This window comes from Gastrolobium bilobum, unplaced genomic scaffold (assembly GCF_033153095.1).
Source record: "Gastrolobium bilobum isolate Gb01-03AN ecotype WA unplaced genomic scaffold, APGP_CSIRO_Gbil_v1 utg12305, whole genome shotgun sequence".
In the NCBI taxonomy this organism is placed as follows: Eukaryota; Viridiplantae; Streptophyta; class Magnoliopsida; order Fabales; family Fabaceae; genus Gastrolobium; species Gastrolobium bilobum.
In genome coordinates, this window is record NW_026897743.1 from 236,182 (window position 1) to 256,962 (window position 20,781).

Genomic DNA, 20,781 nt, shown 5'->3' on the forward strand with positions numbered 1-20,781 from the left:
GCATGCGAACTAGCTGTTACTTCTAAATTTGTCTTCCTATAATAACAGGGATTCATTTCTTTACATTTAATCAAATGACTGCTTATCAAATCATTCAAAAAATATTGACAAAAAATTCTTGTCATGGTACTACGTACCATTGAATTAAAAATATAAAAAAGTAAAAAAAAAAAAGTTTATTTATAAGAGAAAAAGATGAGAATCAACCCTTAAAAATTATTTCACATTTGAGGTTATATAACATAATCAAAATATAAATATACAAAAAATAAAGTAATACTCGACTTGCTCTATAATCAGGGTTAGTTGAATAATCGGTTCAAAGAGTAAAAGTTTATGGGAATACTCGAGAAGTCTACTCGCCTCAAAGAAGTAATTAGCATTAGTATAAAAAAAATAAAGTAATATTTATTATAAATAAACAATAAAAACTATATATATATATATATATATATATATATATATATATGGGTCAGGATCATTTTACACCAGTGTAAGTTACACTCTTAATCTTGTCCGTTGATCCCACTTATATCTAAGGGCTCTAATTTTTATTAACGTAAGCCATTGAATACAAGTGGATCAATGATCAAGATTGAGTGTAAGACTTCTAACTCTTACATCGGTGTAAGAATATCCTGTCCTATATATATATATATATATATATATATATATATATATATATATATGAGCTTATCGTTTCTCAAGCTGCTTGGGATAATTTTATCTTCGGCTACTAAATCATAACCGTACAAATATGGATCAATGGTGATAAAGGAAGAGAGAGAAAAAGAGAATCATAACCATTCAAAGGTGAATCAATTAATATAAGGAAATAAATAAACAAAACGACGTAGTTTTGGGGTAGCCGGAGATAAACTTATCTCAAGCTGTTTGAGAAATATTTTTCCCTATCTATATATATATATATATATATATATATATATATATATATATATATATGTGTTATGATAATTTGACACCTCATCTGAGAGTCGTTAGATCAAAAAAGATCAACGACTCTGATTTGTAAACATGTGACACCATTGATCTTTTTTTATGTAACGGCTCTCAGATAAAGTGTCAAATTTCAAATTTGACATGTCAAAGAATCCTGCCTCGTATATATATATATATATATATATATATATATATATATATATATATATATATATATATATATATATATATATATAGGGGCAGGATATTCTTACACCAGTGTAAGAATTAGAAGTCTTACACTCAATCTTGACCATTGATTCACTTGTATCCAATGGCTTATATTACTAAGATTTTTGAGCCCTTAGATATAAGTGGGATCAGTGGACAAGATTAAGAGTGTAAACACTGGTGTAAAATGATCCTGACCCATATATATATATATATATATATATATATATATATATATGGTTTTATAAGAGTTATGTTGTAGGAAAAGTGATTGTCTAATGTTATAGAGATTCGTTTTGCGTGCCATAATTTCTTTTTTTCTCTCTCTTTTTTCAAAAAGTGTGGCCCCACAAAATGTTGTGTGTAGAAAAGTTTATTGTGTCATATTAAATGACGATAAATACAAATCCCATATATATATATATATATATATATATATATATATATATATATATTTGTGTAAATACCGTGTACTCAATGTAAGGGAGTTGTGTTGGGGAAAAACAGTTAGCTTAAAAGGTATAACAGCGTGGAAGGGAAAAAAAGTGCATGAAGCTTAAGCTGAGGGAGGGGAAAAAGAAGCAAAAAGCTAAGGAAAAAACACCGAAAAGCAACGTCTCTATATGTCTCTGTCTCTTAAGTGTTTCTGATCTCAATCATTTTTTAAACAGCTAAAAGCATATAAAAAAGCTACAAACATAGCAACAATTCTGTGTGTTTTTTTGTTGTTGTTGTTTATCTCAAATTTGGAGAGAGATCCAGAGAGAGAGAGAGAGAGAATGTTCTGATCTTACAGTTATTGATCTCCGTCTTCTTCTTCTCTTCTCCAATGCTTTGATCTTCGTCTCACACAGGTACTGCTTACATGTTACATTCGTTGATTTGTTTGATTCTTGGCGTTTCTATCAACTCATGATTCTCATGATTTGTCTATGAAATATGTATTGCTACTACTAGGTTTCATTCTTACCATTATGCTTTGTGAATGCTTTCTTATATAATTTTTATCTGTTTTTGTTTTGTCTTTCATTAATTTTTGGCATGTATTCTGCTGTTGTGTTCAATTGAATCATTTCATCATTCTCTGAATTATTAATTTATTTAAATTATAGTTTGTAACTTTTACACACACACCCATATATATATATATATATATATATATATATATATATATATCATATCACGTATGTTAGTAACAACTGAATCCTTGTATGCCGAGAAAATCAATTTGGACGCTTACTTCTCTATTTTTTTGAAACTAATTTGCACGCTTACTTTGGGGTAAAAGAAAACCAATCACTCTACTTTACACACAACCCAATTATTCTATTTAAAATAAAAAAGATGTTGGACTGATAACTTAATTCTGCTTTTTCCCTTCTTCTTTATTTTCATAGAAATCTTTCAATTTCTGCTTTTTTGGTACAAACAAATTTTAATTTCTTTATTCATCCTGCTTGTGCTATTTTTTATTTAAAAAATTGAAATGAGTATTAAGTAAGTTATTTTTAAATTAAGAGTGTTAAAATGTTGGCAAAATTAGTGAACTTATGAATTTAATTATTACTAAAATGGTTAACAGTTGTTAAGCTCAAAATATATTTTTTTATAAAAAAAAAGTGATTTTGTAATTTTCACTTTCTTCCTTTTTTTTCTTTTTTTGAAATTATATTACCACTGGGAAGGAAAATCACGGAACTACGAAAACAAACGACGTGATAAAGCTATTTCACTTTGGATACCAAAAAAAAAAGCTATTTCACTTTTTTCCAACAAATAGAAAAAAGGAGAAAAGGGGAAAATTTCATGAAAAACTTTAGCGAGTGCTTTTTGTTTGAAAAGCCTTCCTAATGTTCATCTTTTGGGTAATACAAAGTTGAAACCCACTAAAAGAAAGTTTTAATTTGATTGATTTTTGGGATAGTGTTTATCATGTTATACGAGATAATTTTATCTCATACGCACATAAAAAAGTTGATGTCCATGTTTTTTCTTTCTCTCTTATCTCTTCACATAACTCCATATGGGTGAAGACTCCATATTGGCTTTACATTTTTATGTAATTCGGAAATAAAATTATATCTTATAATATGATAAACATTAATCTCTTGATTTTTATAGAAAAAGTTTTATATCATTAACAATAAAAGTACACCATATTGTAATTAATTAAATTCTTTTACTTTTAATAATATCATTAAATATTTTTAAAACGTTACTCTGTAGAAATTTATTTTTTTGTTGATGAGCATTAAATCATATAATATAATGCAACAGACAAAATTCTGCGTTTATATTTTTAAATAATGCTTTCGGGAAACATACCATCCTCCACATGAAGAAGGTAAGACTTTGTCGAACCAAAGGAATGTTCTATTGAATATTTTTTTGGGGGGTATTAACTTATTTTCTTGCTAAGTGGTAATTTGTTCGCTGAGGATTGAAACCGAGACAAGTATCATGGTCACTTTACTACTAGTTGCCAAAGAAAAAGGAAATATTAACAATTTGTTAGGCATACCTATAAAGTTTGGGGTTTAGAATTTTAGTCTATGTTGGTATTTTAAGATAAAGCATGGCCAAAAAAAAATCTACGATGGGTAGGACCAATTGAAATAACTATTATTCTCTCTGTTACGTGAATATGAAGTCACCAAGAAAGCTAATTGTTGTTATTATAAATCTTGTTTCATTTGAGGCTTAGTTGAAGGTAATGAATTTCCCGTGACAATGGCTGAGTCTTTTAATGTGTTGCATAGTACAGGTTAAAAGAATAGAAGATCTTAGTGGCGTGAGGCCCATTTTCTTCTGTCTGTGATCCATTCATGCACTGTGCGTAGCATCATTGCTTTGTTGAAGAAAGAGATGGAGACAGGGGAAAGCAACAGTTGTAGTAACCAGAGTTGTGAACCATGCAAGGATACCTCATGGTACAGTCAATTCCGAAATGCATCCAATCCTTTGATGGCAAGATATGCCTATGGCTTGATATTCTTATTCTCCAATCTCTTGGCATGGGCTGCACGTGATGAACTTTCTAGCCTTGGTGCTTTAACAAAACGGAAGGGTAAGGTTGCTTGAATCCTTGAATTTTTTAACTTTCTTTCAGAAAAATATGATATATAATATAAAATTAGGGAAATTGTTTTATCCAACTGTAGGAGATAACCATCTCATGTCACAGAGACATAAAAAGATGTGCCTGTAATTTCTTTTCTTTTTTATTTTTCTTTTAACTTGTGGGCTCCACATTTCTTGTTAGTGTAGGAAAAAAAACTTCTTTTATGTTAAATGAGAGAAGTATTACCCATAAAATTACTAATTTCACTTTACCTAACTGCTTAAATTTTTGGGTTGAATTAATTTTTTTATATGATATAAGACTCTTTGTAATCAAGGTGTCACAAATTCTATTTTCGCTATCCATATTCTATTAATAAATAATTAAATATTGTGAGAGGTGAGCCTAAGGATTGTACCAATAGTGCCTCGTGTGAGGAAGTGTATATTATATAATATAAAACATTAATCAACTTAAGTTTTTGGGTTAAATTGATTGTTTAAACTTTCTAATCCCATCATTATAACATTTAGTATTTTTCTCCTTGTTTTAGACTTGTATTATAGAAATATTTTTCTTCCTAACACAGTAACACATATTTGACCATATGTATGTACCCTAAATTTTTTTCATCCAATCTAAAGATGTCTCCGTTTGAGCATAACACATTCTTATGATGGCAATAGATCAGAATCTAACATATTGAATCCACAGGGTTAAAAGGATTCAAGTTTGGAAAAGACTATTTGGGTGCAGATGGTGTTTTACGAGTGAGCTTGGGTTGCTTTGTATCCTTGTCAAATTTCAATTATAAGCATGAAATCTAGTTGGTAAAGGCTTTGTATAATAAGGTCTGTAGAAAAGAAAAGAAAGAAGAACAAAGCCTTAATGTTAATCATTAATCAGTATTTATATTCATTTGTGCCGGGTGAACCTTAATTCTTGATCAGATGTTTTATATGATAATGTTTTGGTCAACTGCTGGCACTTCTAAATTGAAACAAGCCAGAGATACATGGCACTCTGGATGGTGGTCAGTGAAGATTATTCTCTGGGTTGCTGTGACAATCTTCCCATTTTTACTTCCTTCTGAGTTGATTGAGCTCTACGGTTGGTAAATTGTGCCTATAAGCCTCCAAGTATTAATGCATTCTAGTGTAGCTTCAATCAACAATTTAAACTTTTGGGTTGAATTGATTCTTTAAATAGTATCAGAGCTCACATGATTAAGTGATCATGAATTTGGCACGAGACTATATTAATGATTTTATATTTCTTTAACAAAAGTTACTAATATTACCTTTGTCATGCCTCTGACAAATTTTGTTGTTTTGGGGCAGGGGAGATTGCACATTTTGGTGCCGGGTATAAATTTTACCTCTTCTAAATTATTTAACCATATCATTGCTTTAAACTAATCTGTGATTGTTTTAACTGTCTCTTTTATCCTTTTCAGGGTCTTCCTCCTAATTCAACTTATAAGCATAATCCGCTTCATTACATGGCTGAATGATTTTTTTGCCTCTGGAAAATATTCACAAAGATGGTATGATTTTTTCCGTTAACAAGCTAATAGAAACATAGGCTTTCCCTGAGCATGAACAATTTGTCTTGAGATAACTGTAGCTACATAAGTTTTAAGAATTGATTTTTATTTTTTTTTCATTTAATTTTCTAGCAAGGCATGTTCAGTAGTTCTTGGATATTGATTAATGTGTTGTTATATCAAAGTACATAATGTAGTTTGTAAGAATTTTAAAAAATTTGCAAATATAACCCTACTCCTATTTCTTTAATTTACTTTTTAGAGTTTACCTGAACTAATTACACACATTTTTCTATTAAATATTTTTCCTATTTTAATTAGTTTTTTAAGTTTTACTTCGAATTTAAAAATACCTATACAATCAACGTTACATCAATCTTCAATTTCTGTGCAGGCATATACATATTGTGTTATTTGCAAGTTCTTCACATCTTATCTGTTTGGTGGGGATCATTTTGATGTTCATTTGGTATGCGCCACAACCATCTTGCCTCCTGAACATTTTCTTCATTGCTTGGACCTTAGTACTTCTCCAACTCATGACAAGTGTATCTCTGCACCCAAAAGTAACTTCTATTTGCGGTTGTTTTGCTTGCTCAATTCACTTTATCTTCCATCATAACTTTATATGGAATTTCATTCTCTCAATAGGTGAATGCTGGCATTCTAAGTCCAGGCTTGATGGGGCTATATATTGTCTTCCTTTGCTGGAGTGCAATTAGAAGGTAGAGTTATCAATTTTATTTTTTATTTTTATTCTTGAGTAATTCGATTCAAGCCGGGTAGGACCACATGGGCTGCAAAACTCTTCCTACCAAGTTTTAACACAACTGCATTCTCAATAACTCGAACTCGAGACCTCTGATTAAGTTGGAACAATCCCTTTGCTTATTCCTTTGGACTTGTATTGATATAGCTGGCCAATGCATGTAGCTGCTAATGTTTTTTTTTTTTTTGTTCATTTATTGATTAATATTCCTCTTAACTTTTTATCTTTATTTCCATTGAATTTGAGATTTAGAACATGTCTGTGCTTGTAGTGAACCAGCAGGAGACAACTGCATCTTAAAGTCACACTCTGCAGGCAAAACAGACTGGCAAAACATCATTGTAATATTTATTATTTCATGTTCAACTGAAACTTGAACTTAGTGTTGTTAATTTCTCTTAAACATGATAGTTGTGAATCTTCGAAATATTTCTGTCTATAATGTTTTTTAGCCTCTTGTTTCTTGATAATATTTTTCCTAGCTGTTTTTGTATAATATGCAAAATCGTGAGTCCTAGTCCAGTTCTATGCTTATTACCATTTTCATGCGCATGTATCCATCCAAAAAGCTTAAGGACAAAATGATGCTGTTCCCAGAAAAATATAATTATTTCATGTCTATTATGAAAACCGCTAAGCACGCTTTAAGACATGATTTTATTTTTATTTTTAGTTTTTGGCTTTTGTGTCATTATACTTTCTTTTTGAAGGCTTGGTAATTTTATTTTCTTAAAACTTTTAAATACATGATCTCACATTATTTTCTTTATTGTTGGTTAACTTGTGATAATGACTGTTGGCAGAGCTTTGTTGTTGCAATACTAGCAATCGTTATTGCAACATTTTCCACGGGCATAGATTCCAAATGCTTTCAGGTAAGCTACAGGATCTAAGTTAAACTTGAAATTTTAATATATGGTTCTCTAATACATATCTGACTGATCCTTGCAGTTCAGGAAGGGTGATACGCCTGCAGAAGATGATGTTCCATATGGTTATGGCTTCTTCCATTTTGTTTTTGCAACAGGAGCAATGTACTTTGCAATGCTATTGATTGGATGGAATAGTCATCATTCTATGAGAAAGTATGGTCCCATCCTGAAATTGGCCCATAACATGTCATGCGCAATTTACTTGGATTTCTTGTTTTGCTTTGTCACCCAAAAAGATAAAGGAAGGGGTAAAGAAAAGAAACACATTGCATTTCTTATTGTTAATAGCCAAATCAACATACAAAAATATATATGCCACCAAACTCAATAAATGTGATTCCCTTGAAGTTTTAGAGAATTAGAAGATGAATTCTTTTTTGATAGATATCATCAGGTGTTCGAAATACTAACAGATCCGACTAATCCAATTTTAGGTTTGAGCCTCTCTCCCGGAAAAAGTTGCATTCTTTGTGTGACATAAAATATCATCATGGATCATAGTACTTTATTATGCTATTATATTTGTCAGCAATACCACTCCCAAAATGTTGTCACACTCATAGCATAACCCCTTTTTTCCCTAGTTTCTTTTTTATACGTGCTAGTAGCAAGTTTATTAGATGTTCACTCTGTCTTTCTTTAAGAGCAGTCATAAATTTTGTGAAAATTTTATGTAATACCTATATTCTTCTATAGATGGACAATTGATGTGGGCTGGACCAGCTCTTGGGTCAGAATAGTGAATGAATGGTTGGCAGTTTGTGTTTACTGTAAGTATTTATTTATTTAATTTTGTGAAATAACTTTTTTGGTAAAATTAGGCCTAGCGTGAAGATCTGAATTTTATCGAAGCATAATGAATCTCAGATAGAGACATTTAACATAACACTTTGTGTAATTTCTTGAGCAAAGATACAATTAAAGGAAGCTTTTTATCTTTTCACAGTATGGATGCTGGTAGCTCCAATCATATGGGAAAGTAAATATACTGATTCTACATGAAAACTTCCCTTTTATGCCTCTTCTGGTTTGATATTGTGAGGATTAAGATCTTCAAATTTCCCCATATATCTGCTGCATATGTAATAGACTCCTCCAGCTGCTGCTGTCTCCGATAGGAAAAAAAGAACTGCAACTGCAACACAGGAAATTCTCATTCAGAAGCAATGGTTCTGGCACAAATGCACACACACTGTTGGAATCATTACATGAAGCTATACAGTCCTCTCACTCCATTCAATGGATAGAACAAAGAAATATACACCTTTTACCTGTTCATGTATCACTGAGAGTATAACGTAACTTACAATCATTTAGTGGATGCTCATCAGAAATTTCATTCACAATTTGTCAATTTATCAGTTTCAATGATTATAGTTTTTTGCTGCTAGCTTCATTGCAATAATAGGGCAATGCATTGGGTTTCTTGCAAGAGGCATATAAAATCTAATTATATTCCATCATTTTATTCTATTTTTAATTTTTACTCGTATTACTAAATGCATATCTTGTTAATTCTCCTGTCATGAGTGAGTGAATCACCGTATGCTCAACATAAGGTAAGAAATGGATTACCAAGTTACAATTGATGAAACACCGAGTTAATGTTCCTTTTTTCATATATATTATTGTTAAAAGTTTAACAGATAATTTTTCTTAGTAGATGATAAATTATTTTCAAACAAACGAATTTAATGCTTATGCTGGTCAAGTTACAAACTTAATAAAAATAATAAACAAAATACCCACTATTAATTTTTGTAATAATGTAGGACCAAATATTTTGCCCGTGTCAAGAGTTTTTTCCATTTTATTTACCAACACAACTTTAAAATGCACAATATAATAGGGACTTTATTATTGTTATTATTATTATTACGTTTGACAAGACATTTTATGTCAACTATCAAGCATTACACATTTTCAAATTAAAAAAATATTTAAAATTGCAAAAATTATATATAGTTGATTCAAAACAAATCAAATTTAAAATTTTAAAAAATTAAGAACAATATGCGGAGACTTAGAAATTAAAACTCCGATACCAAAAATAAATAAATTAAAACCCCGTAAAGAGTAAAGAGAATGTACTTTAATGAGTAGAATTAACCCAGGAAAACCAATTCATTCGATGGATGCCCTTGACAGTGTTCCACACAAGAAAAATAAACAACTACCACACATCCTAATTTCAGTAAACAGGAAGTAACATGGAACTAAAATTTGGCCATAGTAGCAGTAAGATGATTTCATGTACTTTGCACAAAATATTGATCTTGCCAAAATTGTGAGATTACACAAAATCATACAATATAATAAAACCAAAAAAGAACACAGCTAGGGGGCAACAGATTAGCCCAATCTACACTACAAATGAACATATGGGTGGACCCAAAATTATACTAATAATAAAAAAAAGTCTCCTGGAAGCGTTCTCTGCAATCCCCTTCATTCATCCGTCCTCTAACGCCCCACTTACAAGAGGGCAAATTTTGTCTTCCCAATTCCTATAGCAATACATATTTTACACTGCCAATAGCAAATATTTGACTTCGACCCAGGGGTTAATACAAATATCTCACTATGCGTGAGTGTATCACTTCGACTGGCAAGCAATAGAAACCGAAACTTACACATATTTGTACAGGGAGCAACAAGTTGATGCTTGACTAGTACTCTTTTCAAGTACGGTGGAAAATTCATCAAAATTATCCAAATGGGTTGCCTCCTGCAGGGGAGGGGTTAGGGCTGGGAGCAGTTGACATCCTATTAGTCAGCTGCTGATCTGGATTTGACAAGCCGAAAATAGCTCCCCCAGTACCAAAATTCCCGACGTCTTGCCTACGCATTCAGTTAAAATATCTAAGTGGCAAGTTAAGTAATGCAGAATAACAACCAACGATCATAATCATCGAGTTTATCCATATAATATAACTGCAATAAATTGCCCCTGGCCCAATTACTTCAAAAACCAGGACAGATAGAACAGTTCTCAGTAATCGCACCTAATAGCTGCCCACACAAGGAATAACACCGGTGAAGCCTTGGAATGAGACACTAAAATGTGGGTTTTATAAGAATGAAGTGTTGACACTATATGATATAAGTTCATGCTATGCAGCATAACTAGGGAATGTCGACAAAGGATTAGACCCAAAATATGAGTTTCCAGGAGCAAGTAAACAACCTAATCTGAAACAACCTATCCAAGAAATAAATATTATGATTAAAGAGTACTCTACCTTGGCATTGGCATGTTAGTTGGCATTTGTTGCCCCACGTATGCCCCTGAGATTTTTACATGGTTCAGGATACAGCTAAAAAGCAAATGATCTTAGGCATACAACAAAGTTGAAAAAAGTAAAAGTAGAAAAATACTTGGTCCCAATGCTGATGCATGAGTTTGTGCTTGTGCAGGCAGGAATGATACATATGATGATGACGGGGGTGGAGTCCAGGCATGTGATGGATTACCCAGGCTTGAAGGGTGCATTGCCCCAGAAGGAGGTACACTAGGCAGGGCACCCTGCAAGGATGACATGGAAGGAAACTGCGTCCAAGGAAAAATACCAGAAAACAATCAACCAAGATTATCCTTTTTTAGTTCCCAACAGAAACAGGCAGGGTATATACTAAGTTTGAATCTAACATGTTAGAAAGTCAGCGTGTCATGCTTCAATAATGTTCTAGCCTTTCCAATATGAGGGGATCACAAAGAAAACAGATAGCAATTTCCCAGCATTTGCCAGATACATGTTTTTCTTATTAATGGATATGGTTCTGCTAAGTGCAAGATGCAAAATTCAGTATTTAATTTGCACAATATGTTGTTATTAAAATTTAATGTACACTTTAATAACTAATAATTAAAAAATAAAACATGATTTGATGACTCAATAGCAGACAAAATTTAAACAATCATTTATCTTGCACAAATCTGCACTTAAGAAGAGCAAAATCCTTAATCAGCAACATTAAATATTAATGGTTTAACATAATACTCTGCATTATCCACCAGACATTGACAAGAAATATGAACTACTATTGGCAATATTACACACTAACATTTTCAATCAAAAGTCACATACAGTTGGGGCTTGATCCCGGGTTGGTCCACCGCTGACATCAAATGGATTCATTGACTTTGATGGCTGTGAAAAACTTGGCACTGGCTGTAACAGTGGGCAGACATTTATATGAGAGAAATGCTCGCACTATTGTACTAGCCACAGATTTAGCATGTGTTTGGTTTTATTGTTTTTGGAGAAAAAGATAGTTTTCTTCCTTTTTCTTTTAAAAATAATAAATAAAGCTCTCTTGAGTAGTCAGTAAGCTTTTGATTATAAGTTGTTTTGAACACAAAATAAGCTAATCCAAACACATACTAAGACAATCTGGCAAGCTAATCATTCTGGATTGTAACAGTACCACCACATTATTATATTGCATTGAGATAGCCATGCCATGGGGAAGACCCATTTGCCAACCTCGAACTGGAGCAGGGAAGGATGAGTATTTTACAGTGAACAAATCCTGCATTAATCACAACTAACTGTAAGACCAACAATGTACACATGCAAGTGTGCACATTAAGTAGATGATTGTGAAGTATAATAAGGAGTACAGAATACCTCAGGAAGTTCTTTTCTTTCACTTGGTTTTACTTCTACAGTGTAAGGTTGTGAGACAACACCGGCAATAGTCTCATTGGCAGGCTTTGAGGCATGTGGATATGCATGTGGCATTGGTGTGTTTGGATGCCCATGTAACATGGGTACAGAGGGCATATTCCATGGCTGCAAGATATTTCCAGGAAAGGGTGAAAAAATTCTACATCAGAAACTGGCAGACAAACATTTGAGAATGAAATGACTATTTCAAATTACCAAAAAAAAAAAATGACTATTTCATTAGCCAAACCTGATTATTCACAGCTCCACCTACTGGTGCTGTAAATTGTTGAGCAGTAGACTGACTAACAGCAGCAGGGAACAACGGTTGCTGATGCTGTAGACTGAACCACTGTCCTGCATTATTAAGAGGCGATACTGTTGTCAATCCAGGAGATTGTACTGAAGTACCACTGGGTGGGAAAGCTGAGAAACCGCTAACCCTTGCAGCTCCAGAAGCAGAAGTAAGAGTTGATGCTGCAATAGGTCCTGCAGGTAAAACAGAAAAGCCATCAGTTCTTGGTAACGTTATCTTACTGCCCAAAAGGAATAGCTGTTGCAACACGCAGGTCACCTTGAACTCCAGAAACATGAGCAGGTAAAGATGATGGCACAGACAATTGGGACAGCACAGATTCAAGTGGATTTAAATTTGAGGGGCTAGGAGTTGTTTTTGCCTCAGAAGCAACATCAAAAGAGGCCCAATTGTCATCACTGGATTTCGTTGGCTGCACAACAGGTTGAGGCACAGTTGCATGTACGGCTTGAGGAATTGTTGGAGCAACAGGAAGTTCAGGATCAGCATCGAAATCAATAAGGCTCTTAGTAGTCTCAAGCTTAACATCTACAGGGTTCCCATTGCTGGATGCCAAGCTACTGGAAGATGCAGTTCTCTAAATTTTAAACAGTCAGTTATTGTTATATAATTTGTACTCAAAATCAAGTCAAGTTCGTCTACCTTACTAAACTAAAAGGGGTGAAGGGACTTCAAGGGAGAGGTCTGTCAAAACAATTCATGCTAAACAAAACTGTAAACACTGAGCTACATCTCAAAGAAAATTAATGAGGAACTCGGATGAACAGTTAGTGTTCATGCCAATTATAGATTGACTACATTCCCATTGTTCATCCGACGCTTACAGAAAAGCTTGAAACACAGATAAAAATAAATTCACCAGCAAACTAAAAACAGTTTGTTAAACCCAAAAAAAAAATCTTTGAAATAACAGTGAAAATATCAGCTTTGACTGACAAAACATAACGAATTTGTTATAGCTTAGCAACAAAAATAAACATAAAACAGATAAATATGTAGCATTAAGATTCAGGCCCAGATGGTTGAACCATATGGAACATCATTAATAATAATTTCACCTGTGTCAGTGCTGAGCCATCAGCAGCCCTTCCACTGTTCGGTTTGGGGGGTTCACTTATCCGAAGAGGTACTACATTTTCTCCCAAAATATCTCTAACAGGTCGAACCACAGGTGGGCTTGAAGAACCCAGATCTTTGGCTCGTTCAGGAGATTGGCTTTCCACTCTTCGGTCTTCACGACGCCAATCATTGATTATTGGAGGACGACCAGGACTTCTCTTATAATCACCATATTGCCTACTTTCTTGATCATATCCAGGACTTCTTCCACCTGGACTAGACCCACTATAACGGCGTTCATATGTGTCCTCATATGGAGGGCTTTTAGATCCTCCCTGATATGCCTCAGATTTCCTGTTTTCATAGAAATCATCTTTGTCACCCTGTATAACATGCAACATAAGAGAAGAGGCTGGAGAGTTAGATTTAGCTGATAGATTCAAGCAATTCTAAAGGAAAAATAATAGTGTACAAGTTGAAATTGAACTTGTAACAAACTGAAATATATATTTAAAACACTGAATCCGAAAAGAGATAATGGACATCTTACAGCCTTTGTTCTTGGTGGTTTGTCAGAGGTCCTCTCTCCAGTGAATCTTCTATCCACATAAACATGCTTAATAAAGTCTCGGAGCCTGTCAACATTACTGGTACCAAATATGCTAATCAGAATAAATCCATAATGCACCTTGCAATTATACATAAATATTTACAAGTAGTTACCTGCTATCAGGGAAAGACTGACGTTGTGCATCCCATTCTTTAAAATAAATTTCTTTTGCACGCTGCAAGTATTAGATAAAGCATAAATCAACTTAAGATATATACAACATCAGTCAGACTGAAGAGATATCAAGCACAAGTTTTAGCACAAACAGGCATCTATACCTGATTTCCTCCTTCTTGAAGTGCACTAACTTCTTGTGAAGTAAATTTAGACATTGAAACTGATTTTACTCGATGCGTAAATTCCCGGCTGTAAATTACCACAAAAGCAGTTGACTTTCAAAGAAAAGTGTGCAGTAGAAATGAAATGCTATTGTACTATTCCAGTACAGCACAATATATATTAAACAAAATACAGTTTCTACTTTCTACACACAAGGCCTATGAGAGCATGCACATTATTGGACTTATTTGAGATTTATTCTCTGCCAAAGGAAAATCAGATTTTGGTAGTTATATATTTTAGAAACTCCAATCCATTACAAACAACACTAAAACAATACACAGAAAGTACCCAATTTACAGTATAAAGACATTTCAAGCTTCATCTTTGAGTAGAAGTTCATAAGCAAAACATGTAAAAAAAAACAAACAAAATGGAAAATTCAGTCTACTAAAATCAGCAATACTGCTCAGTAAAGCAGGCCATGAACCATAAAAACATGTATTCAACTCGAATCACAGTTTGGATATGTAGATACTACGATAAGCAAAAATCTTGTAAGGACTTACTGTATTCCACTACAGTTAGTGCAAACAAACGTCCAGAAATTTGTGCACACATATTGTGGTCCCTTCCAAAAGAGAAAGAAAATAATCAATGAAACAGACCTTCCACAACTCACAATATCAAATGCAATAATTTCCATGCTAGGTTCAGAAGAACGCAATCAGAAAGCTCTAAAAGCTAGTAAAAATTAACACTTAAATCGAAGTCTACAGAATGATTATAAATATGCCTATGAAAAGAATTCAAGCAAAGATTCATATTTATCTCTTCAGTATGATCCAGTTTTTGCATGGTATTTAGAGAATGATCAATAGGTGATGGGCGATGTTATTGTCCTTGCGATTTTAGTAGTCTGTAGGCTACAGCCCTGACATTATATACAAATGGAAATATTGATATTCCTGACAAGGATGAAATAAGATCTATCTGCCGCAGCCCATGGGTGACACAGAATCTGTATAATTGACGAGGTTTACACCCTCAAACACCCCAATGGAATTAACTAAAAATCTATCAAACCCTTGCTATTTAATCATATCAGTCTTAAATCAAAGGACCGCACAACTTAAAAACATACTTAAATAACTTAATATTCAATTTTAAACTATATATACAGAAAGTGATAAAACTGTTTTGTGATTGAAAGGTCACGTGTTCGAATTCGGGAAACAATCACTTTGCAAATATGCAAGGGTAAGATCGTGTATAAAGATTGTCCGCACTCCTATCCTCGCCAGTCGGAGTTTAATGGGGAGGAGTGGTATACACATCTCCCAATGTGCTCTAGAGATTTTAAACCTTCCCCATAGGCCTTGTAAATTAGTGAAAAATGAAATACAAACCCTAGAAATTTAATGACTGCTCGTGTAAGAAATATTTCTATTCCTGTTCATTGGATGAAGAGATTTATTTAACTCATTTTGATTCTGAAATGCTCAGTCAACATAGTTAATATTAGTTTCAAATGACAGAACAGGAAAGCCCAAGTTGCCCAACACAGATACATGAATTTTGAAGGTGATATGTAACCTGTTGTTTTGCTAGCAGCTAGCCGTAAAGGGACGCATTCCCAAAATCTAATATAAATATCCTATGCGCGCAGAGATTATGTTTATAATCAAGTAAAAACTCACATTATAAAAAAAATACGTATCTAATCCCAAACTCCAATTTTCAACCATTTACTCGTAAATGAAAGACTATGTTAGTTCACATGCCATAAACAGGTCAAAGTCATATCATACTGTTTGTGCTCGCAACTGCCACGCACTCTATAATACATTCAATTCGAGCATAAACAAGGGGAAAAAAGATTGTATGTTATAATTTCAATGTTCTTCCTTCCAAGCTGCCATGAATTACTTGTGTGGCCCAACCATTATGTTTCTACTTTCTTTCTACTAAGTTAGTACGAGTCCTTCTAAAGTTACATTTAAATGCTCAAAGAAGCAAGGCCAATCTAACATGAATGAGCCTAGGGCATCAAATCTTACTCGCAGTAATTTGATCAATCTTACCAGACTGTTGCAGTTTATGCATCTGCGATTCGGTTCAAGCTTGAGAAGACCTCGAATCACGCGTTCGTTCTTCTCATCTTCCTTCAGCCGACTCGCCATCTACACTAGCCTCTGCACTTCAAACTAGAAACGTCAATCAGAATCATAACATAACAATTAACAAATTCGCAATTCGTTTGCGCCGAAAGCTAGAGAAGGAAACAAAAAATCGCATGCGAGCGAGTCAAGTTCAAGTCAAAAAAATCACGCATCTAAAAATATACATAGAAAGAGAAAGAAAAAGGATTAGATCATGGATTTCTTAGGCAACAAATTTGCGCGGTAAAGTGAACGGAAAACTGAAAACAGCAGATCTGAAGAAGAAGAAGAAGATGATGATGATGATGATGTTGTGAAGTGAACCCTAAGAAGTTGAAGAAATGCGATTGGGAACTGACCAGAAGAAACAGTTGGAGTCTTCAACTTCAATTCAAGAGAGAGAGAGAGATCATACACAACTGAAACTGAAACTGAAACTGAAACCACCAAAAAAAAAGCAGATTGAGAGAGAGAGAGAGAGAGAGTCAGAGAACTTTCTGAGTTTGGTAATGTTATGACGATTTGTACAGCTCAGACAGCGAAGAGAGGTTTTAGCTGCCAAACTCGTTGAAGGTAATAAAAAATAATGAGGACGAAATGAGTGTAAAATTTCAGGTTGATGAAGTGTAAATATACATTTTGATTTTCAAAAAAATGTTATATTTGTTATTTTGATTTTCAAAAAAAAAGTTGTTTATACAAATTGATTTTTAAAATTGTCAACTTGCTAATAAATTGAATAATATATATAATAATAGAAAATATATTTCTATTTTTATTTGCAATTTTTTTTTCTTTATCACATCAAGATAAAAGTTGAAAATTAATATTCTCATATGTTATTTAATATAACCATAGAAAGAATCTTAATCATTAATGAATAAATTAAAGGTAATAATTTTATAATTTTTATCATCATATTTTTTTTTCTCTTCTCTTATTAGAAAAAAAAAAAGAATTTATAACAAAAGTACAAATATTAAAATCTATAATAATTTATTTATTTATTTTTATTTGTTTATGATTTTAGTTTAGGGTGTTATGGAGGTGGAGGTGTGGTACGGAAGGTGAAAACGGCGTGACTTGGTATGGTTTGGGTTGTGAATGAAAGGGTCTATTCTATTCTATTGTGGAGAAATAAAAAGAAAGAAGGGTTTGTGTATGCCAAGTGTTTTGGTCATACATGGCGACTATGAGTCTATGACTATGTGTAGGCTTCTCCATCGTTCTCATACTTGACCTTTCCCTTCCATTTTCTACCTTCTAGATAGACACCAAACATCTGGAAATTTATGCATGACTTTTCTCCATTTATGTCTTCTCTCTTCAAATTTGTAAAATCCCAGACTGGTCTAATTATTTGGTTTGAAGAACAGGTGCTATGCATTTTATTCAGCTCATAAATTACTTTTCAATCAAATTATCCACAAGTAAACACATCAACATTGGCAATACTTTCATTCCAAAATAATTGGGGGTGGGAGAGTAATAAAAAAAAAAAAAAAAAAAAAAACTGATTTTAAAATTGGATAAAAAAAAAAAAAAAAAATTATCAATTTGAGGAATCAGCTAGTAATGAAATTACGAATTCTCTTAACATTGTTTTGTCTGAGTTTTTCTCTTTTAAAAAAAAATCTGGCAGTAATATCTTATCCAGTTGGTTCCGGTTCAAAGTTTACAATTTACTTTATTGTTTTTCCATACAATTTAAAATCATATATTTTATTCGTACATTTCATTATTTGTTTAAATTAAATATATATATATATATATATATATATATATATATATATATATATATAACTATGAACTTTTATCTAATAAAAAACATTTAGTGTATGTTTTAATCGGGATGTCATAATTACCACCATTTCTTTGACTTATCACTCTTACAATATGTTTGGTTGTCCTTGATTCAATTTGAAATTAATGATTTTTTTTTCAATTGTTAATTTTAAATTGATCCAATGATAATTAAACATGTTATAAATATAAGAGTGGTAAATATAAAATGGTAATAAGTATAATCTTGCTTGTTTTAATTACTTTGTTTTTTTGAAGAAATATTATATTCAGATTATTTCAAAAATAATGTATGATTCAAAATATTATACATATTTTTTTTTTTGGTAAACAAATATTATACATATTTGTCTTTAAGTATAATAAAGAAACTTATATTTAATATTAAATAATCATATGATTCCAATTTCCAAGTATATAATGATACTTTGATATAATTTTTAATTTGTATACATAATTTAAATTAAATATATCATTATATTTATTTTCACATATCAGTTGAATTCTTTGGAGATATAAAAACTATCTGTAATTGTTACTCTTTGTCTTTTTATTTTACAAAATAAATTACTAATTCTATCTTAATTACATTTTGATAATTTTTCTTAAAGATACTATATTTATACTAATGAAAATATTATTTATTATGTTATCTCATATTTATAAAAACTTGACATGTTTTATGTTAATATAATATCAAAGGATATATATATTAAATGAATTTATATTAGCACATAAACATATAAGATTTGTTTGTTTGTCTGCACCTGTATTAGTGCATCTATATTAGTATAGGACACACCTGAATATATCTCTATAATAATTTGTTAGAATTTGTTGTACGGTTAGTATTGGGCCTGACCCATGGTATGAGTCAACATCTATCTCTATATATAACTCTCTCTTTGTGTATCTTATAACAATAATAACAACATATAGATTCTTCAAAACACTTCAACGGACTCTCTCCTCTCTCCCTCTCCTCATACTCTCTTTCTTACACATTCTTTTCTCTTTCGATCTGAAGGCATGATCCATACTGAGCTAAACCATGACTTCCGCATCTCCAAAATCAAACTTGCATGCATCGGATTCACCTACAATAGATCAGGAATTGTCACAAGGAAATCGAAGAGCAATTATGGAGAATCACACATCAGAAAATCGCGCAATGGAAAGCAGAGCACCACAGTTGTTCAATCAGTAGATAACTATGATATTGACATAGAATAACTACTTGTTATTGAATCAGATCATAGATCCGATTATTACTTCGCACCAGATGCATCATTTTTTGGTAAATCCAAAAATACCACTTCAATTTCAGTCAGAGGAAGATCAAATTAATGGAATTCAAAATCCTGCATAAGTTAAATGGATTACACAGGATTCCATGCTTCTCTTATGGCTTCTCTCTACCATATCAGAATCTGTCGTGAATGAGATTCTAGGAGTAAAGTATTCTCATGAAGCCTGGGATAAAATACACAAATTATTTCAAGGAATGACGAAATCAAAGGCGAGACTACTGAGAACTGAGTTGCACTCAATCAAAAAAGGATCGAAGTCTGTGAAAGAATATCTCTCACGAATCAAAGCTATCTGTGATTCGTTGAAAGCAATATTAAGTCCTGTAAGTATTGAGGAGCGTACTGATATTGTTCTTAAAGGTTTACTAGCTGAATATCTTGCTTTTGTCACAACGGTGCATGGACGTGAGAATGCCTATTCTGTTGAGAATCTGAATATTCAACTGATTACGCATGAACAGATTCTGTCAAAACAAGCAGAATCATTGATCTGTGACTCAGCAATGGTAAATCTGACTCAACAAGGATCAAATACTCGAAAACAGAGCATTGTCAATAACAGTGGCAACAGTAACACTTTGTTTGCCTTGTTTTACACGATTTAGAACAGAACACTGGTTTCCATAATTCCAGTTGTTCTTTTCCATCCAATAGAGGACGAGGTCGTTATGGAGGACGTAATAATCGAGGCAGAGGACGTGGAGGAAGATCCAATGTTTGTTGCCAGCTTTGTTACAAGTTTGGACATGACATTCATACGTGTTGGCATAGATATGATGAAAATTTTGTTCCAACACTCCCTCCACCTAATAAAGCTACTACTACACATTTTCTGCCTCTGTTTTCCCTCAGGGTTCATAGCAACAAACCTGCTCCTTTTAGTATGTTCGACAAACTGGACAAGCTGCACCACAAGCTATAGTTGCTACACAATCGGGACTTCTGCCAACTCCCACTCCTGCCTTAGAGTGGTGTCCGGATTCTGGTGCAACACATCATGTGACTTCCAACCACGGAACCTAATTCAAAGTCAATAGCTTACTGGTGCAGATCAGATATTGATTGGAAATGGTCAAGGTTTGACAATCACAACT

The 20,781-nt window shown here is 32.8% G+C and overlaps 2 protein-coding genes across 7 annotated transcripts; one reads left to right on the plus strand and one right to left on the minus strand.

Moving 5' to 3' along the window:
* Positions 1-1,676: 1,676 nt before the first annotated feature.
* Positions 1,677-8,834, plus strand: LOC133309700 (uncharacterized). Of its 3 annotated transcripts, XM_061510495.1 has the most exons (13): positions 1,677-2,024; positions 3,935-4,237; positions 4,946-5,019; positions 5,182-5,341; positions 5,572-5,596; positions 5,688-5,777; positions 6,172-6,343; positions 6,429-6,502; positions 6,818-6,887; positions 7,350-7,421; positions 7,498-7,631; positions 8,175-8,248; positions 8,425-8,834. In XM_061510495.1, the coding sequence occupies exons 2-13, from the start codon at positions 4,036-4,038 to the stop codon at positions 8,478-8,480; spliced, it is 1,203 nt and encodes a 400-aa protein (XP_061366479.1). In that variant the 5' UTR covers positions 1,677-2,024; positions 3,935-4,035; the 3' UTR covers positions 8,481-8,834. The 3 variants fall into 3 exon arrangements, with proteins under 3 accessions (XP_061366479.1, XP_061366480.1, XP_061366478.1); XM_061510496.1 differs by lacking the exon at positions 8,175-8,248; XM_061510494.1 differs by lacking the exons at positions 8,175-8,248; positions 8,425-8,834 and having other exon boundaries at positions 7,498-8,163.
* Positions 8,835-9,691: 857 nt separating this feature from the next.
* On the minus strand, positions 9,692-17,121 carry LOC133309699 (probable ADP-ribosylation factor GTPase-activating protein AGD14). 4 transcript variants are annotated; one of them, XM_061510490.1, is made up of 15 exons: positions 16,934-17,121; positions 16,497-16,607; positions 14,982-15,043; positions 14,412-14,499; positions 14,247-14,308; positions 14,074-14,170; positions 13,523-13,906; positions 12,723-13,041; positions 12,399-12,637; positions 12,110-12,274; positions 11,907-12,011; positions 11,567-11,650; positions 10,857-11,028; positions 10,721-10,766; positions 9,692-10,319 (listed from the first exon to the last, which is right to left on the minus strand). In XM_061510490.1, exons 2-15 carry the CDS (start codon positions 16,593-16,595, stop codon positions 10,187-10,189), a joined length of 2,055 nt encoding a protein of 684 aa, XP_061366474.1. In that variant the 5' UTR covers positions 16,596-16,607; positions 16,934-17,121; the 3' UTR covers positions 9,692-10,186. The 4 variants fall into 4 exon arrangements, with proteins under 4 accessions (XP_061366474.1, XP_061366475.1, XP_061366476.1 ...); XM_061510491.1 differs by having other exon boundaries at positions 16,497-16,605; positions 16,930-17,121; XM_061510492.1 differs by lacking the exons at positions 14,982-15,043; positions 16,934-17,121 and having other exon boundaries at positions 16,497-16,579.
* Between the last annotated feature and the right edge of the window lie 3,660 nt (positions 17,122-20,781).